We start from the raw sequence: 19360 nt of genomic DNA, 5'->3' as shown, positions 1-19360 counted from the left end.
GGATCTGTTGTATGTCCTGATAAGACTGAGTTGAATTCTGATGCTTATGATGTTTGGAAGATACATGATAAGGCTTTAATGACGCTTATTACTGCTACCCTGTCAACTGCTGCTTTATCATGTGTTATTGGGTGTAAGAGTTCTAAGGAAATGTGGACTAGTCTTCGAGAAAGATTTGCAAATATGACTCGGACGAGTATTGTTCAAATGAAGATTGATCTTCAGAATATTAGGAAGGGTCCTGAATCCATTGATGCATATCTTCAGAGGATTAAAGATGCTAGGGATCATTTAGCTGCTGTTGGGGTTGTTATTTCTGATGAAGACATTGCTATTGTTGCATTGCGGGGGTTACCTCCTGAGTATAACACTATTAAGTCTGTCATTCGTGGACGAGAAACATTGGTCTCTCTAAAAGAACTGCGGTCTCAATTGAAAGCTGAAGAAGATACGTTGAATGAAGTCACTCAGCAAGTTCCTCTTATGTTTGCTATGTTGGCTCATAAGTCTTCATCTGCGTATGACACTGGAGGTACTTCTGGTACTAAGGATGGTTCATCTAGCAGCTATGTTGGCTCTCAGTCACAATATTCCTATGTGCCTCTTCAACAACCTCCTCAGTTTTTCCCTATTCCTTTCTCACAACCTTTTTCACAGCAACAATTACCCTATCCTCAGTTTCAACAACTTCCTTTTCCTGGACCCTTGGCTTTTGTCTCCCAAAGTGGTTCCGGTACATACAATAATTTCAGAGGGAATAATTTCAAACACAAAGGCAAAGGCAAGAAGTTTTATCAGGGTAATCAAGGCCAGTTTCCACAACAGTTGTCATTTGGTGGAAATCAGTTTTCACCTCAGCCTCCTTTCCATTCAGTATCAGGACCACAACAACAAATGCTCTCTCCACAGAGTTATCAACCATTGCAGAAATGCCAAATATGTGATAAAAAGGGTCACTCTGCTATCAATTGTTTTCAACATGGTTGTCAGATTTGCCATAGAGTGGGGCATACGGCTGCAACCTGCTTTGACAGAAATAATTCTTCAGCTCCGGGATATCAGTCATCTCAGCAGTATTATCAACCACCTTTTCCACAGTTCCATCCTCAACAGCCTTCGGCCTCACACCAGTCTATGAATTTCCCTGGTCAGTCCTCTGGCATGCATTTCAGTGGTCAGTCCTCTGGCATGAGTGGTTCTTCTTCTTCTCCTGTGGCTATGACAGCTCAAGCCACTCCCACTCCTTCTGCACCTCAACAAGAGTTTTGGCTTCTTGACTCCGGTGCTACTCATCACATGACCTCTGATATTTCTAAACTTCATATGGCCTCTCCTTATCCTCATACGGATACTGTCACTGGTGCTAGTGGTGAAGGTTTGCTTATTGCTCATATTGGCAATTCTAACCTTCCAACCAAGTCTCATAATTTTAAACTTCAATCTGTATTGCATGTTCCTCGTTTGTCTCAACATTTATTGTCTATGCATCAATTATGCAAAGATAATAATTGTCGATGTATCATTGATGAGTTTTCTCTCTGTATACAGGACAAGATCACTGAGAGAATATTGTTCCAAGGACTGAGTAATCATGCCGTTTATCCTCTTCCTGTGCTTCCAAAATCAAAGGTCTTACCAGCAACATTTCTTGGTCAAAAGGTGTCTTCTTCATTGTGGCACTGTCGCATGGGTCATCCTACTAATCACATAGTTAAGCTAGCTCTTAGTAAGTCTGCCATTCCTTTCCATTGTACTGCACCACCTCAGCCTTGTACTCCCTGTTTGGAAGGAAAGTTTACAAAACTTCCTTTTCCTTCTCATGCTTCCAAATCTGTACTTCCTTTTGCAGTTATACATTCCGATGTATGGGGACCTGCACCTTGTATGTCTATTGAGGGGTATAGATACTATGTCTCTTTCATAGACGAATGTACTAGGTATACATGGATTTTTCCACTCATCAATAAAGCTGCTGTCTTTGGTTTTTTTGTGCAATTTCATTCCTTTGTATTGAATTCTTTTGATGCTCATATTAAAATTCTTCAGAGTGATGGGGGTGGGGAATATATTGGTGTTTCTTTTCAGTCTTTTCTTCGGGAAAAGGGTATTACACATCAAAAGTCTTGTCCTTATACTCCTGAGCAGAATGGGTTAGCTGAGAGGAAAAACAGGCATGTTGTTGAGACTGCCATTACTCTCTTACAGCAAGCTTCCTTACCTTATAGGTTTTGGTATCATGCATGTGCCACTGCAACCTATCTTATAAATAGGATGCCAACCTCCACTTTACTCATGAAGTCTCCCTTTGAAGTCTTGCATAAATCACCTCCTCAACTTGCTCACTTACGCATTTTTGGTTGTACTTGTTTTCCTTCTTTGAAACCCTATAGAACAACTAAACTTGATCCAAAAACCACTGTTTGTATTTTTTTGGGGTATGCCTCTCAGTATAAAGGTTATATTTGTTACTCTGTCAACGATCACAAGTTAATTGTGTCTAGACATGTCCTGTTTGATGAAAGTCAGTTTCCTGGTTCCACTAACCTTCATCATCTACAGTCTACTTCACATTTGTCCTCCGGTGTTCCACTCTCTGGTCTTCATTCACACTCTTTTGAGCATCCTTCCTTAAATCACACTCTCTTACATCGGGCCATTGTTCCTGCATCTTCCCATACTCCTAGTCCAATTACTCAGTCTCATATTCTCAATCAAGGTGATCTTGTCTCCACATCGACGCATATCTCTGGTTCAGTCACAGATTCTGCCGTAGGTTCATCCTTACATCCACCTACTCCTCCGTCTCAACCTCCTATGGTTTCGGACTTGCATCCAGATACTACTACTTCTCAAGCTCCGCAATTACAACTTGTTCCCTTGACTTCTCAGAATTTCCATCTTATGCAGACACGGTCTAAATCGGGGATTTCTAAGAAGAAGAAGGTGTATCATACTACAATTCATCTTGATTCTGTTAAAGAACCGACGTCTTACTCTGCAGCTTCTAAGTCTCCATAGTGGCAGCTTGCTATGCAGGAGGAAATGGATGCATTACTACAGCAACATACCTGGAATCTTGTTCCATTGCCATCCCATAAAAATTTGGTGGGTTGTAAATGGATATACAAAGTCAAACGACATCCTGATGGGTCAGTTGCTCGATATAAGGCTCGTTTGGTGGCCAAGGGTTTTTCTCAAGAGGCTGGGTTGGATTATTACGAAACATTCAGTCCGGTGGTGAAGCCTACTACTGTGCGCCTTATTCTCTCTCTCGCAGCCACTCAGGGATGGAAACTGAAACAACTTGATGTCAAGAATGCCTTTTTACATGGCTTTCTTGAGGAGGAGGTGTATATGTCCCAGCCACAGGGTTTTGTTAACAAGGATCATCCCGACTATGTTTGCAAATTACAAAGGTCACTTTATGGACTCAAACAAGCTCCCCGCGCTTGGAATGACAAGTTCACCACTTTCTTACTTTCATTGGGGTTTAAGTCTTCTTATGCCGATCCTTCCATGTTTGTTCACCATAATGGTATCAACATGGTTGTGTTATTGTTATATGTGGACGACATCATACTTACTGGTGATAGTGATGCTTGTGTTCAGTCTGTTATCTCTCAGTTAACCACAGAGTTTGACATGAAGGATTTGGGGATTCTTCACTATTTTCTTGGCTTGCAAATTGACTATCACTCTTCGGGCTTATTTGTGCATCAGTCTAAATATGTTCATGATCTGTTGCAACGGACGAATATGCTTGAGAGTAAACCATGTCTAACACCCTGTCATCCTAATCAGAAACTTCTCACTCATGGCAGTCCTAGTTATTCCGATCCCACACATTACAGGAGCATTGTCGGAGCTCTTCAATACTTAACCTTTACACGGCCTGATATTGCCTATTCTGTGAATCAAGTGTGCCAATTTATGCATTCTCCTCTGGACTCTCATTATGTTGCTGTCAAGCGGATTCTTCGATATCTCCGTGGTACTATCGGCTGGGGTGTCTTTTTTCAACCTGGTTCTCTGTGCTTACGAGCTTACACAGATGCTGATTGGGCTGGTGATCCCAACGATAAGCGGTCTACTACAGGTTTTGTTGTCTTTTTAGGCTCCAATCCCATTTCTTGGAGCTCTAAGAAACAACATACTGTTAGCCGGTCATCGACAGAGGCTGAATACAGGGCTATGGCCACTACCACTGCCGAAGTTGTTTGGCTTCAACAACTTTTGAAGGATCTTCATCTTGACATTTCCTCTTCTCCCAGTTTACATTGTGACAATGTCTCTGCTATGGCTTTGGCTACAAATCCGGTTTTGCATTCTAAAGCCAAACACATCGAGGTGGATTGTCATTTTGTGCGGGAAAGGGTTCAACAAGGTGTTATATCTCTGCAATTTGTTGCTTCCCAAGCTCAATTTGCCGATATTTTCACCAAAGGCTTATGTTCCCCATTGTTTACCACTCATTGTTCCAATCTTATGCTTGGTTTACCTAAGTCATAAGATTGAGGGGGAATGTTAGAGTATATTAGTGGTCAAGATTATGACATGTGTCACTGGATTATATGAGTTGAGATAGATAGGTTGACATGTATTTATAATGAAAAATATCTCTTGTAATAAACATAACTGAAGGAATAAAGTTGAGTTACAGCTCTCTCTCTCTTTCTGAGCTTTCTCCCTTTCTCTCTCTAGTCTTTCCTGATCTTTCAGATTCCATAGCTATTGTTAACATTAATAAGGATGCCACAGTTTTGTTCAGCACAATGCAGGATATGTAAACGGTTGCATGTGAAATGTTGGACATTGGGACCGATTATTTATTTTAGGATCAAATTTTAGTTGATCCAAGGCAAAGGAATAGAATAAGAGTTTGACTCGTGGATTTGTATTTGCCTACAAATGTTAGGTGTTTGGTTTTTAGTCCGTATAAATTATAGGCATCTGTTTGGCTCTTCAATTTGACGAATATGTTCAATGTATCAGTATCACAGGGAAAATAGTGAGAAGTTTCGATAATTTAACGTGCAGTTCTGATCTGAGTTTTGATTAACTAAAATGGGGAATCAAATTTGAAACTTAGGTAAAAGTGAATGCTAATATAATAACCAATTCAATTTCAAGTACTTTTGCACAGAGATAAGATTTGTTATAGGAGTTTTGAGCACACAAGAGTTAAAGAGTTTGAGGTCCCCCCAAGTAAATGGAGCGACAACACAATGACGTGAAGGCATTCAATTTGGGGTGGGTACGGGCAGGCCCTAAATTTAGAGACACTGTACCAGACTCATTTGGAATAAAAAAAAAATAAAAATAAAAACAAGGCGGGGCAGAACGGATCATATTATTTTAAAAGGGGTGTGATATCCACACACCCCATTTTACTTCTCACACGTCTTTTTAAATTTCGACCGTTGGATCAAATGAATTGAAGAAGATCAACGGACATAAATTATCAAGAGTGTGTGAGAAGTAAAATGGGGTGTGTGGATAGCACAGCCCTTTTAAAAATAGGATCGGACTTAACCCAAACGGGCTAGTTCCTACAGGTCCACGGGTCTTTGAAATACACGCTCTTCTAAAGTACGGATCTTATGTGCGGACCAAATTTGGTCCATTGAATCTAATATGAATGGCCGAAAATAAATCAATCACAACAAGCTTAGGGCGAAACAGGGTTATACACGACCAACCATTAAGTCCAAAAAAGGACCTGACAACAATTTTTTTTTTTTTTTCAACTTAAACTCTTCCTCTCCCTAACAGCAATTACCATTCTTAAAGTTGTTGTCCCCCTCGCCCAAAACTCTCTCGAAAATGATTCCAAAAAAATTTCAGTCGACTTCCTCCCTGTTCGAAACTTAGTCGAATTTGTCTAGTGCTTGTCATCTCTAGCGTGGTGTTCAAAACTCAATCAACTTCATCACCATGCGGTTGAAACTCAAGCGAAGTTTGTTCGAACTTTTTTCCAATCGGTTTGACTGAAAGGACATGGTGCTTGCTTCCTTCAATTCACATTCAGAGTCCTTGCACAATACTCGACGTCATACTTTTTCCTCAAACTCAATTTAAAATTTGGTGAGTTTGGAAATTTGATACCCTAGAAATAAACATTGCTACTTCCATTGAACTTGATTAATTAGTTAAGTGTTTAGGGTTAATTATGCATGTCCGTTGATGAAATTAGTTGAAATTTGGGGAGCTAAGTGGAATTTTTGGAAAATTTGGGTGCGATGTGGGGTTATGAAGTGTTTATGATAGGTTGTGTATAGGGGCTATTCGTTAACTTTGGTTTTGTTGAATGAGTCGGGCACATTTGAGAGGATGATGAGGTTGTCACGTGTGGAGAGAGGGTGGGGTGGAAAGCGTGTGATGGGTGTGGTGGGACCAGGTTTGTGCCATGTATATAGTGTGGCGGGAGTTATAGGGTGGTGGTTGGGGATAAGGGAGTAGGATTCTCTCCCCTTCCCTCTCTTGTTCTCACACTTTCCTTTTTGTGTTTTTCTCTTGATAAAAAATTCAAAACAAGATGTTGACATGGCTTAATCGAAACCGTTTAAATAGGAGGGAAAGGAATGGGAGAGAATCCTACTCTGGGGATAAGAGGGAGAGGTGTCCCCAAGTGTAACGAGGATGGGTTGGTCCACTACGTGGCTTGATGGTCCTCTTATTCCAATTCTTAACATGGTTTGACACGAGAAATGCATACTCACGATGGGAATTCTCGTTGTGGTCAATTATATACAATTTGATATTTCTAGTTTTATTGGCGTAACGCGTGATTGCATGAGATATAACCATGATGACATTCGTTGTAATTTCCTGTCTACATGGTGTTGTGTATGTTGGAGTTTAAACTATCTTTTTCTCCTAACGTTGTCTTAGGTTTTGTATTGAAGTTAATAAATATACAATTTCTCGTAAAATTGATTTGTAAATTATGGCAAAAACAGCTAAAGAAAGATGATGATTTGTACGTAGAAAGTTCAGAGTAGGAAAACTAAATACAAAAAAAAGGGTATAAACCAAAGGAGGGCCCAACCGGGTTCGAACCGGTGACCTCTTGATCTGCAGTCAAATGCTCTACCACTGAGCTATGGACCCCTTGTTGATCTATCTGTTCCAATTAACTCTATTTACCCAAAACCACGAATTGACCTATTGTTGGTTCCGACTAGAGGAAAAAGAGAGAGGAGAGTGACGCGTGCGACCATGAACACCGAAGAAATGGACAGCCTTCCAATTTGTAGGAATCTGTTCCAAAAATCCATGACAAAATTTAAAGTCTTAAACATGAAGTTGTGCCTACGAATTCAATGCTAAAATTTACCGACACTAATCCGTATGATTGGAAGATAATTAACGGGTTACAAAATGACACACAATGACCGACTCGTGTAATATAATGTTTGATAAAACATCTTATTTAATAAAAAAAGATTGACTGGCCCGTGAGAAACAATCAACATTCTGAACGGTCATCTTCAAGGAAGCGCACCCTTTTAGACTTTAGAATCTGGATTATCAATTAAATATAACCAAGCCTTTTCAACCGTTTCTGTCACATTTTGGAGTCAATATTTTTGTTAGACTCGAGAGCCAGTCAAAATACTTCATAAATTACGTTATCATAGTAACGTTAACGTTACGGACTAAAGAAATAACAAGGATTCAAGAATAGAGAAAGAAAATGGGATAAGATGGGGAGAGTGTGAGAATACTAGGAAAAAGTTTCATGTCGGTGAATGATCAAACTATGCAAGTGTTTATAAGAAGTTGAGCAATTCTTCACATTTCAACTTCCTTCATGGTAGCAAAGCAGGTTGGCCTACATATGAAGTCTAATGGTCACACATGATCCATGCCACCTCATTTGTGTTGTTTACATGTTAGGTTTGAAAATTCTTCACAAGTTTTAATCATCTAACGCAATCTAAAGACAGACCAACATTTACTTATAGACATTCATGATGAGCAGATATAACACAAGTATGAACAAGTCATAGTTTGTAAAAGCAACTAATAATAAAATGATAAGGTACAAGACCTTTATTATTTCTTAAGTAAGATATGACATTACATACCTTCAATCATAACGCAACTAAAGAAACTAATTAACATATTATTAAGGTAAAAACTTACTCACAAATACTAAGTTCGAAATGTTGCTCAAACTAGGGAGGACTAGGTCGCCGATAACAACCGTACCTAAACATATACAGCGAATTAACCACACAATAGAGTAAACTGACTTATTATTTTAGCATATTCCCGCAATGCTTGTTATTACATACACTTAAACGCAAACGGAAAGTCATGTATTGAACAAGTTATGCACATTTCAAGACAAGAGACAAAATTGTAATGCCGCGCTACATTTTTCTTCCAAAAATTTCTCGGCTGTCAGCTTTGCAGCAGACTGCAGACTTCGCCACTAGTTCGGACTGGTTGCAAGTTGCAGCTCAGGCAAGTGACGAATTTGTTTAATATGCGTCTATGAGCTTATAATATGTGTCTATGAGTCTACAAGCTTTAGGTGCCTCATCTCGCGAAACTAACGAGTAGTCATTGTTCTGTCCCAGCATAAGGATGTTGGTGATAAAGATCAAGGGGATTGAAGTGCATCGTAGTGCAGCTCGGATTGAAGCAAAGTGTTCTTAGTTTGAATGTTGAGGCTTATAAGCCATTTGTAATGGACGGTCTAGATTAAAATCATTACATTCAAATTTATTAAAAGCAACATGATCTTGCTAAGTAAAAAATGCAGTAACAGAGGTAGTATTTCGATAATCCAAGTTCTTTCCATCCCCCATATACACCTCATATTCCATCATAAGGATTCGGTTCTCATCATCTGGACTTGCTTATACATTGCAAGAGAAAAACAAAAAGGACAAAAGCATAATTATATATGGGTTCTTTGCAAAGAATTATACAACTATATTATTTTGCACACTATTTTTATATGTATATATTCACTGTCTTCTGATTGATTGATTCTTCTAAAACTCTTCCCAGATTCTCAACGCACTATATCCATATTTGGTGCCATGTAAGCCCTACGGTTCACTATTCTCTCTTTTCTTCACTAACTTCGTATCTTGTATTTTATGTGCGGCCTTTGTATTTTGTTGTTGTTCAAGGGTTTTGGTCTGCAAATATATCCAACAGAGACAGTGCCTGCAGAATTGTACAAACATACATTAATACATGCAACTCGCTATATGATCCGACGACAATCAATGTGCAACATTATATGGTGAGACGTGGTGTTACTAATCCAAACACGTTATATTCGTTAATACGAAAAACACAACACATAAAATCGCTGTCAACCCATATTGTAATACATGGATTAGCAACAAGAGTGTTATCATCACACAAATGTGCCAAGTAGTGAGCTTTGGTTATGTGGGCATTACCTCGGGTACGCTAAGTTCAAGTCGGAATTTAGGGCCGTCGTAGTGGTGAAGAATTGGCCTGAACGAGTCCTCTTCGAGTGGCTCACAAACTTTCCGAGGAAAAACTCGAACCTGAGCTGGAAAGCGTGACTCGCCGGGACACTTCTTGTCCTCCCAGGCCGACGGATCAAAGTTGGTCCCTCCAAAACTCGCAGCCTAAACATTAACACGCAAGAAAGGTTGTTAGGTTTTAGCAAATATTAGGTAAAACTAGTAGTTGGGACGTTTCTTCCAAACAAAGAACAAAAACTTCCGTCTAGAAGTATGGCCAAAAGTTGAATAGAACAAGTAAATTCCACTCTAACTACTTCAAAAATAAAATAAAATAAAAGTCTAATGGACAGATGTCAGCTGCAGAGGAATACAAACCTCAAAAATACCATGGAGTTGGTGGGTGGAGTAGTTGTAAAGGAACAGGGGCAACCCCGGAGTTATCGCCCTCACTGAATCACGATAACGTGGAGGCAATCCTGCAAATTCACAATAATTTTTAGATCCAAACCCTACCTAATATTAATTTAGAAAAATAAAAATAAACTGAGCAAAAATATGATGGGAAAAAAATTAATAAAAATTATAGGGGAATGGCATACCAAAAAGCTCCCTCTTGAGATTCTCTTGCATGGTATCATTGTTGCAGACAAAGATGTACCCACCAATGGTCTCATTTCTAGGCAGAGACTCGGCCGGCGGAAGCGTCTTAAACCTCTTATCCACGCCACTCTTGCCATCCTTGTTATTGTCATCGCCGCCGGCGCCGGCGCCGGATTTCTTCTTACCGGGATTGCTGTTGTTGTTATTCTTCTTCCCAGTTTTCCCGCCATGAATCTGATCTTCCTCGTGGGCCTTGTTCTTGTACGGCTTCAAATTCATAACGTTGTTGTGAATTGCAGGCTTGGAGTAAATCCCCTTGTTGAAACCGCCATTGAGACCAACGGCACTATTCTCCGACCCGGCAGCGCCGCGGAGTTTCCACCCGTCGTTGAAAGCGTTGTTGAAGGCCGAAGCTTTTGGGTTGAAGCTGTTCCATCTGTTGTCGCTGAAGTCCGAAGCCTTTGGGTTGAAGCTATTCCATCTGTTGTCGTTGAATCCGTTGTTCAACTCCGAAGCTTTCGGCTTGAAGCTGTTCCATCCGTCGTTGGAACTGCCGTTCGCGTCGGAAAACGCCGCTTTCGGCTTCAGATTGTCGACCCACGAGTCGTTGAACCCGTTGAAATCGGACCCTTTCGGAGTCAAATTAACTATCGGACTCACTTCTCCGCCGACCTTTATATCGAAATTTCTCCTCTCATCAGGCCTCTTGCTGTACGAATTGCTCCAAATCGAATCGTTGATGTTCAGATTTGCGAAATTGGAGGCTTGGACTCGAAGCTGATCGCTGAACTGCCAAAACGACTGTTGGTTGTTCTCCATTTTTGTATCAAAATTCGATTAAAAACTACAAATCGCGATCTGGGTTTTTTAGAAAACTGAAAAAATCGATCTGGGTAATTGAAAGATTAGAATTTTATGCAGTATGCATGGAGATTGAGAAGACTGAGTAGATAGAAAAGCAGAGAGAAAAACAGGGGAGGTGAGAAAATGTGAGGGGAGAAGTGTGGAGTGGATTGCTAAATAAAGGGCATAATTTATTTACTATTGGGATCGTGAGAGGAGGAAATTTCTGAGAGTTAAAGGGGTTTGAAGATTGCGTGTTGATTTGTCAAAGGCAGACATATACAAATATTTTTTTAATTAACTTTTTCGAAACGAAATTGGAAGAAAATCACAAAAGAAATTTTTATTTTCGTGAGATTATTGAGTTTGAACTAAAAAGTAGGGGTGATGATGTTAGGTGATGACAGCATAAACGCGTTGAGAAGTGGGGGCTAATGTGGCAGATGGAGAGGAGGAGAGAGAAAGTGAGGAGTGAGAGAGAGAAGATAGAGAGAGGGGCAGTGTTTGAGAATTGAGAGCGGAGTGGGGTTGGATTTTGTTGCGGTTTCTAGAAGGTGTAGGAGGTCCGGTGGAAATTGGGAGAGTTCATACTAGTGAAGTTGTATTCATTGCTTGGGAGCTAAGACTTGGACAAAATGGAATATAGACAAGGAGGACGCGTAATAGTGTGCGTATACATCAAATGTATGACTTGGCCATGGGGGGTTTACACGTCTAAATCAAGACTCTACACGTGAAGGGCTTCATTTGGAGCTAAGATATGGTGGATTGTCATCTGGTGACGGATTGAGAATTGATGATGGATGGAGAATTCTAATATCGAATGGTTTTAATCGAGGTACTCTAAATGCTAGTCGAGTATCAAACTGAAGTCTAGTTGTCTAGGGCTTATGCGTCTAGACTTTAGACATGATTTAGGTAGGACTAACAGACTAGACAAGTTTAAGTAAATTTATTATGACATATAAATGAGTGCCTATTTGCCTTAAAAAAACTATATTTGTATTGAGAATTTGTTATTATAATTGGTTTACCGTTACATGTAACATACAAAAATATTAGAATTTTTGCTTTAGTACTTTAGTGAATTTGATGACATGAGATGAAAGCTTAAGTGGTCATTAGTCCGCAGTATCTTACGAAATATTTTTCAGATGTATGAATTTATAGTAATTTAAAAAAAAAAAAAAAAAGGTGTTCGACAAAAAAAAAAAACAATCTTACGAAATATTTGTCCAGATGTATGAATTTATAGTAATTAAAAAATAAATAAAGGTGTTCGACAAAAAAAAAGTGTCAAACATAATATAAAAGTATTGGTTGAGTAACAAACTATACCTTTATTAATTAAAATGCTATTTTGTGGTATAACATGATTGGATAACAATTGAAAAAGAAAAAGAAAAAGAAAAATAGGGAGTTGGTCATGTGGGAAATGAAAGGGAAAGTCCTTCATTGGAACCAAGGTCCAAGAACAACAAAGTCATGGTGGTCTTCTTTATGTTCCTCTTCGTTTAAAATTAGATCTTTCTTTTTGGTTCAAAACTTCTGTTACACTTCATTGTGATCTTCCCTTTTCCACCACCTGCCCAAATTGTTGGGTGGTCCTCGAAGGTCCTCACAGACGCTTCTTTGGACTTCTAGGTGGTCCTAGGACCACCTAGATCCATTAATAGAATCGCCCCAGTTGTCATCTTACCATATGGTTACTATGTGCATTATACATCTTTAAAAATTTATGATATTTTGGAGTATAATTTTTTTTTAACGCTTTTAGCGATTCAATTTTTAGTAAAAAAAATATAAAAATAAAGATTTGACAGTTTTGGAAGTCCGAAATATCTCCTACTTCGGATCACTAGAGTTTTTATTTATTTATATTTTTACTAATGAATAACATTATTGTTCATTAACATTAGAACGAAAGTGAATTTACTCCTGTCTATGGTTAGTATTTTTCTTATAATTATGTTTGATTTACATAACACTAAGGTTTGAAAAAAAAAAAAAAAAAAAAAGCATGAGATTAAAAGTTTGATGGGCCAACTAATTGTAATGATCCTCGTCACTTCACACGAGCCTTTATTTAGCAACCGAATTTTCTTGCGTTATTATTTTATTTCATTTCTAACATTCAGAGAAAGATCAGTTAAAACAGCGAGTTAAAAAAGTCTCATGACTCCTTTATAAGTATTTTTAAAATGGTTAAAAGCGTTTTTTGTGAAAATATTTTTTGAACCAATCTTTAATAAAAATGTAAATGAATCTTGAAAGAGTACTTGAAGTGCTTCATACAAGAATCACATAAATGTTACTTATTGCAGAAAGCACTTAGAGTACTTTTGAACTCAAAAATATTTTCTCTAAAATCTTTCAATCATTTTAAACTCAAAAATATTTTAAGTATCAATTAAAGTACTTTTGAACTCAAAAATATTTTCTTTAAAATATTTCAATCATTTTAAAAGCACTTCTAAACAAGCATTTAGTAGTATTCCAGTCCATTTCTCTTTTGTTTCTCTTCCATGTTTTGTGGAATGCATTGAACCATTTTTATGTACCTTTCTTTCAAATATCAATTAATTAGCAAAATATTTTCACCATTGTTTTGCACCATTTAAGGGCCCGCTCTATTTTATTTTTGAGTTTTTGGTTTCCGCGATAAGATTAGACAATCTAGCGCTAAAGAAAATACCCCTCAGACAAAAGGGTTTGGGCGGATTAAAGTTTTGTCGCCTAATGTTTTACCTGACAGAAATTCGTCTGTCAATTTTAGAACAAAATCGTCGCTAAATGTCTACCCGATGAATATTAAAACCCTGTCAGACAAATACTGTTCGCCCGATGACAATTTCGTCGAGCCAAGTACAATGACCAACTTGACCTGACAAATATAAACTTGCCCAATGATAGCATTTGGTCACTAAAACTCATTGTTAAGCTAGAATAGTATCATAAATAACCAAAATTGTACAATTTGTCCAACAATTTTTTCCACTATTTAGTCTGGCAAAGTCGTATTTTTAGGGAAATAAAAAAAAAATTACTCGACAAAGCAGTCGTGGGCAAGGAATTTAAAGAAAAATAAATAAAAATTACAAACACATGCTCGACGAAGATTGTGACATCCCACATCGCTCAGGGGAGTGATCCTTATATGTATATTCCCATCTCTACCTAGCACGAGGCCTTTTGGGAGCTCACTGGCTTCGGGTTCCCTTGGAACTCCGAAATTAAGCGAGAGGGAGGCTAGAGCAATCCCATGATGGGTGACCCACTGGGAAGTTGCTCGTGAGTTCCCAAAAACAAAACCGTGAGGGAATGGTAAGCTCAAAGCGGACAATATCGTGCTACGGTGGTGGAGCGGGCCCGGGAAGTGATCCGCCCCGGGCCGGGATGTGACAATTTGGTATCAGAGCCTAAACCTGGCCGCGTGTGTGCCGACAAGGACGTCGGGCCCCTAAGGGGGGTGGATTGTGACATCCCACATCGCCCAGGGGAGTGATCCTTAAATGTATATTCCAATCCTTACCTAGCACGATGCCTTTTGGGAGCTCATTGGCTTCGGGTTCCGTAGGAACTCCGAAGTTAAGCGAGAAGGGGGCTTGAGCAATCCCATGATGGGTGACCCACTGGGAAGTTGCTCGTGAGTTCCCAAAAACAAAACCGTGAGGGAATGGTAAGCCCAAAGCGGACAATATCGTGCTACGGTGGTAGAGCGGGCCCGGGAAGTGATCCGCCCCGGGTCGGGATGTGACAGTTTGGTATCAGAGCCAATCCATGGCTGGAAATGTGCCGACGAGAACGTCGGGCCCCTAAGGGGGGTGGATTGTGACATCCCACATCGCCCAGGGGAGTGATCCTTATATGTATATTCCCATCTCTACCTAGCACGAGGCTTTTTGGGAACTCACGAGCAACTTCCCAGTGGGTCACCCATCATAGGATTGCTCTAGCCTCCTTCTCGCTTAACTTCGGAGTTCCAAGGGAACCCATTGTGACATCCCACATCGCCCAGGGGAGTGATCCTTATATGTATATTCTCATCTCTACCTAGCACGAGGCCTTTTGGGAGCTCACTGGCTTCGGGTTCCCTTGGAACTCCAAAGTTAAGCGAGAATGAGGCTAGAGCAATCCCATGATGGGTGACCCACTAGGAAGTTGCTCGTGAGTTCCCAAAAACAAAACCGTGAGGGAATGGTAAACCCAAAGCGGACAATATCGTGCTACGGTGGTGGAGCAGGCCCGGGAAGTGATCCGCCCCGGGCCGGGATGTGACAATTTGGTATCAGAGCCTAAACCTGGCCGCGTGTGTGCCGACAAGGACGTCGGGCCCCTAAGGGGGGTGGATTGTGACATCCCACATCGCCCAGGGGAGTGATCCTTAAATGTATATTCCAATCCTTACCTAGCACGAGGCCTTTTGGGAGCTCACTGGCTTTGGGTTCCGTAGGAACTCCGAAGTTAAGCGAGAAGGGGGCTTGAGCAATCCCATGATGGGTGACCCACTGGGAAGTTGCTCGTGAGTTTCCAAAAACAAAACCGTGAGGAAATGGTAAGCCTAAAGCAGACAATATCGTGTTACGGTGGTAGAGCGGACCCGGGAAGTGATCCGCCCCGGGTCAGGATGTGACAAAGATAATGGTCGGGTAAAATTTTTAATTAATTAGTTTTAATTATATTAATCTCAAAAGAAATCACAATATAAAAAATTATTTAATTTATATTAAAACTGAAATATTCGTACAATTATATTGAACCTAAATAAAAATATTATTATTGCTGGAACACGGTCTCTAAGTGTCACATCCTGACCCGGGGCGGATCACTTCCCAGACCCGCTCCACCACCGTAGCACGATATTGTCCGCTTTGGGCTTACCATTCCCTCACGGTTTTGTTTTTGGGAACTCACGAGCAACTTCCCAGTGGGTCACCCATCATGGGATTGCTCTAGCCCCCTTCTCGCTTAACTTCGGAGTTCCTACGGAACCCGAAGCCACTGAGCTCCCAAAAGGCCTCGTGCTAGGTAGGGATAGAAATATACATATAAGGATCACTCCCCTAGGCGATGTGGGATGTCACAATCCACCCCCATCAGGGGCCCGACGTCCTTGTCGGCACATTTCCGGCCAGGGATTGGCTCTGATACCAATTTGTCACATCCCGGCCCGGGGCGGATCACTTCCCAGGCCCGCTCCACCACCGTAGCACGATATTGTCCGCTTTGGGCTTACCATCCCCTCACGGTTTTGTTTTTGGGAACTCACGAGCAACTTCCCAGTGGGTCACCCATCATGGGATTGCTCTAACCCCCTTCTCGCTTAACTTCAGAGTTCCTACGGAACCCGAAGCCAGTGAGCTCCCAAAAGGTCTCGTGCTAGATAGGGATAGGAATATACATATAAGGATCACTCCCCTGAGCGATGTGGGATGTCACACTAAGTACTTCATCTCCAACCATTGTTCTCTAGAAGACGTCCCCCTTGCAAGTTGAGAGCTAGATGAGGAAAATCACCCAACCATAAGCTTACCGGTTAGTCATATTTGCCCTTGATTTCCAATGTAAATAAAAAAAGGAAACTTAGAATCTCCTACAGTTTTTCTATATCATTTAGATTAAATATTTGTGCCTTTTTAAAATTTAATTAAAGTGATTTGATCAATAGTCACCTCTATTTTTTAAAATTAAAATAATTTTTGAATTTATCCTTTTTTCTGTATGATGCATTTTTGTAACATCCCACATCGCATAAGAAAGTGGATCTTCTATGCTTTGTATGTACATGCTCACCTCCTATAGCATGAGGCCTTTTGGGAACTCACTGGCTTCGGGTTCCATTGGAACTCCGAAGTTAAGTGAGTTTGTGCGAGAGCAATCCCAAGATGGGTGACCCACTGGAAAGTTCTCGTGTAAGTTCCTAGAAACAAAACCGTGAGGGCGTGATTGGGGCCCAAATCGAATAATATTGTGCTACGGTGGAGTGGAGCCGAGTCCGAGATGTGACAATTTGGTATCAGTGTTAATCCCTGGCCAGATGTGTGTCGACGAAGACGTTAGGCCCCTAAGAGGGATGGATTGTAACATCCCACATCACTTAGGGGAGTGGATCCTTTATGCCTTATATGTACATACTCACCTCCTATAGCACAAGGCCATTTGAGAACTCACTGGCTTCGGATTCCATTGGAACTCCGAAGTTAAGCGAGTTCGCGACAGCAGCCCAGGATGGGTGACCCACTAGGAAGTTCTCGTGTGAGTTTCCAGAAACAAAACCGTGAGGGCGTGGTCGAGACCCAAAGTGGACAATATCATGCTACGGTGAAGTGGAGCTAGGTTCGGGATGTCACAAATTTTCTTTATTTAGTGGAGATATTATTAATTAAACTATATTTTCTCTTCTTCCAAATATGTTTTTTTTATCACAATTTTTTTATGCAAACATTTAATATTATTTCTTTTTCCAAATGGTTTTTTTTTTTTTTCAAATAGTTGGTGATCAACATAAAACCTCTGTGTAATTTTTTTAATTTGTTTGTGAAATTATTATTATTTTTTTAAGTATAGTTGTTGACGAATTATTATTATTATATGCGGATACATTTGAATTTACAAAAATCATTAATTGGTATGCTTATTTGTAATTTTTGGTACGTTTGATTTGATACATATTATTAATATTGGTACATTTTTTTTATTTTCGTACATTTTATTTTGTACACATTTTGTATTCGTACGTTTATATTATTCTCAATCCTATTTTCTCTTAACGTAGTAAAAGAAAAACTTATTTCGGTATGTTTGATTTTTGGGGATTTAAAAATATTTTAAACTATTTTGGAAAGAAAATATCTTAAATCATAGATAAATATTGCTAAATTATAGCATTATTGTGAAAATAAATTGAATCTAACCAACTTTGTTTTTTTTTTTTTTTTTTTTTTTTTTTGACAATTATCTCTAACGGATGAGAGTGTAATCAAAAGGCTAAATTATAGGAAATTTGTTACAATATAATGTGCATATAGGACCAAAATTATGACAAAAAAAAAAGTTTAATAAAATCACTAAAGGGCATGGATGTTTGATTTAAAAAATTTAAAATTGAGGCGTCTATATCAAAAGATCCCAATAAAAAAAATAAATAAATAATGACATGAAACTTGAAAAAACTTACCATAAATTCCTAACTCTGGGAATGACCATTGAGTCAATGTCAGCCGTTCATCATTTCTACAAACTTTGAAGTGGGTCGATCAGAGCTTCAGTTGTAGATGCACAAGTGTTGTAGTACTTATGCAGCTCACATTTTCACTCCTTAAACTGATTAGTCCACACCTTCGTTATGTATTCAGACATACTTGACTCTTCCATATCGATCTCAAAGTTGACCTCAAATAGACCAAAAAAAAAAATAAAAAAGTAAAATTAATAAAAATAATAAATTAAAAAAACCGCACCTATTGAGATCTTTGTCACCTCGCGCCCTTCACCTTAAGGGCGAGCTTCTTCTGTGTAGAGGCTTTTATAGGGCATTTCATGCGTAAGATCGCTTTAATGTCGTGAGTCAAGTGGTGGTTGGCTCTGGCATCTACTTGCTGAGTAAATGGGTCTCAAATGACCCTGATCTTGTATTACGTTATGCGGCGGCCACTGGTGAACAACCGTTGTGAGGATATCTATAAGTCGCACTTAGCTCTTGTGATTTAAAAAGGCCTTTTGTGAGCGCGAACGAGCGTGCATAAAAGCCAATAAGAAAAAATCAAAGGAAAATTTTGGTTCAAGCATTATAAGGTGAAAAAATATTACTCTACTCACAAGAGTTGGTCATAATTATGAGAGCAACTTTTATAGAATGAGTTTGCTGCTATAATGACGTCTCGATCCAAAAAGGCATTGTCATGTGAGTATAAACTTAAATGGAGCAATACATTATTGAGTTAGTGACATCACATAACAATGAATTCATTTCATTAATTCATTCTCTGCAACTAGCTTTAAAGCCCTTAATACGAGGGTTAGGTTCAAAATTATGAGTTTGGAGATGGTCCTTACGTTTTAAAACCTTAGTCAAAACAGATAAAAATGCAGACCTACACTATAACCCACCATTAGGATTGTATCTCATGATGTGTCCGTCAATGTGTTGATGTTGCAAGATTGTACACTAAGCAAGTCGGCAATTGAAAACAAAAGTATTGAAATATTAGTAGATCCAACTGCCAACAACATTCAAACCCTTAAATCTACATAGGTGGAAATAAGAAGGGTCCACTGAGATTTTGAATTGGATCTACATTTGACCGGCCCCGCTCGGTGAAGTCGAGTCAATACGCTAGACAGGAAGAAAAAAAAAAAAAGGATTAAGCGCAAAATAGGATGTGGCTTCGCCCGGGTTCGAACCGGAGACCTTCAGTGTGTTAGACTGACGTGATAACCAACTACACCACGAAACC

The 19360-nt window shown here is 39.5% G+C and overlaps 2 protein-coding genes and 2 non-coding genes across 4 annotated transcripts; 1 reads left to right on the top strand and 3 right to left on the bottom strand.

Moving 5' to 3' along the window:
• Nucleotides 1-483: 483 nt before the first annotated feature.
• On the top strand, nucleotides 484-3018 carry LOC148691184 (uncharacterized). The gene is made up of 3 exons (XM_088683932.1): nucleotides 484-1443; nucleotides 1549-1659; nucleotides 2449-3018. Exons 1-3 carry the CDS (start codon nucleotides 484-486, stop codon nucleotides 3016-3018), a joined length of 1641 nt encoding a protein of 546 aa, XP_088540058.1.
• Nucleotides 3019-7038: 4020 nt separating this feature from the next.
• TRNAC-GCA (transfer RNA cysteine (anticodon GCA)) lies at nucleotides 7039-7110 on the bottom strand. Its single transcript has one exon. It is a non-coding gene; the product is annotated as a tRNA-Cys (tRNA).
• A 1658-nt stretch (nucleotides 7111-8768) lies between these two features.
• On the bottom strand, nucleotides 8769-11306 carry LOC137712630 (DCD domain-containing protein NRP-B-like). The gene is made up of 4 exons (XM_068451743.2): nucleotides 10061-11306; nucleotides 9837-9937; nucleotides 9429-9623; nucleotides 8769-9186 (listed from the first exon to the last, which is right to left on the bottom strand). The coding sequence occupies exons 1-4, from the start codon at nucleotides 10878-10880 to the stop codon at nucleotides 9145-9147; spliced, it is 1158 nt and encodes a 385-aa protein (XP_068307844.2). The 5' UTR covers nucleotides 10881-11306; the 3' UTR covers nucleotides 8769-9144.
• Nucleotides 11307-19286: 7980 nt separating this feature from the next.
• On the bottom strand, nucleotides 19287-19360 carry TRNAV-AAC (transfer RNA valine (anticodon AAC)). Its single transcript has one exon. It is a non-coding gene; the product is annotated as a tRNA-Val (tRNA).

Source organism: Pyrus communis, chromosome 14 (genome assembly GCF_041283825.1).
Source record: "Pyrus communis isolate YQ-2024b chromosome 14, ASM4128382v1, whole genome shotgun sequence".
NCBI lineage: Eukaryota > Viridiplantae > Streptophyta > Magnoliopsida > Rosales > Rosaceae > Pyrus > Pyrus communis.
This window is presented reverse-complemented; position numbering and strand designations above follow the sequence as displayed.

Coding starts and splice junctions, on each gene's coding strand:
- LOC137712630 (XM_068451743.2), bottom strand. CDS start 10,880: ATGGAGAACAACCAACAGTCGTTTTGGCAGTTCAGCGATCAGCTTCGA. Junction 9,624..9,836: donor AACTCCATGGTATTTTTGAG/GTTTGTATTCCT, acceptor GTTAATGTTTAG/GCTGCGAGTTTTGGAGGGAC. Junction 9,187..9,428: donor TTGAACTTAGCGTACCCGAG/GTAATGCCCACA, acceptor ACAATTCTGCAG/GCACTGTCTCTGTTGGATAT.
- LOC148691184 (XM_088683932.1), top strand. CDS start 484: ATGTTTGCTATGTTGGCTCATAAGTCTTCATCTGCGTATGACACTGGA. Junction 1,444..1,548: donor ATAATTTTAAACTTCAATCT/GTATTGCATGTT, acceptor CTCTGTATACAG/GACAAGATCACTGAGAGAAT. Junction 1,660..2,448: donor CAACATTTCTTGGTCAAAAG/GTGTCTTCTTCA, acceptor TATGCCTCTCAG/TATAAAGGTTATATTTGTTA.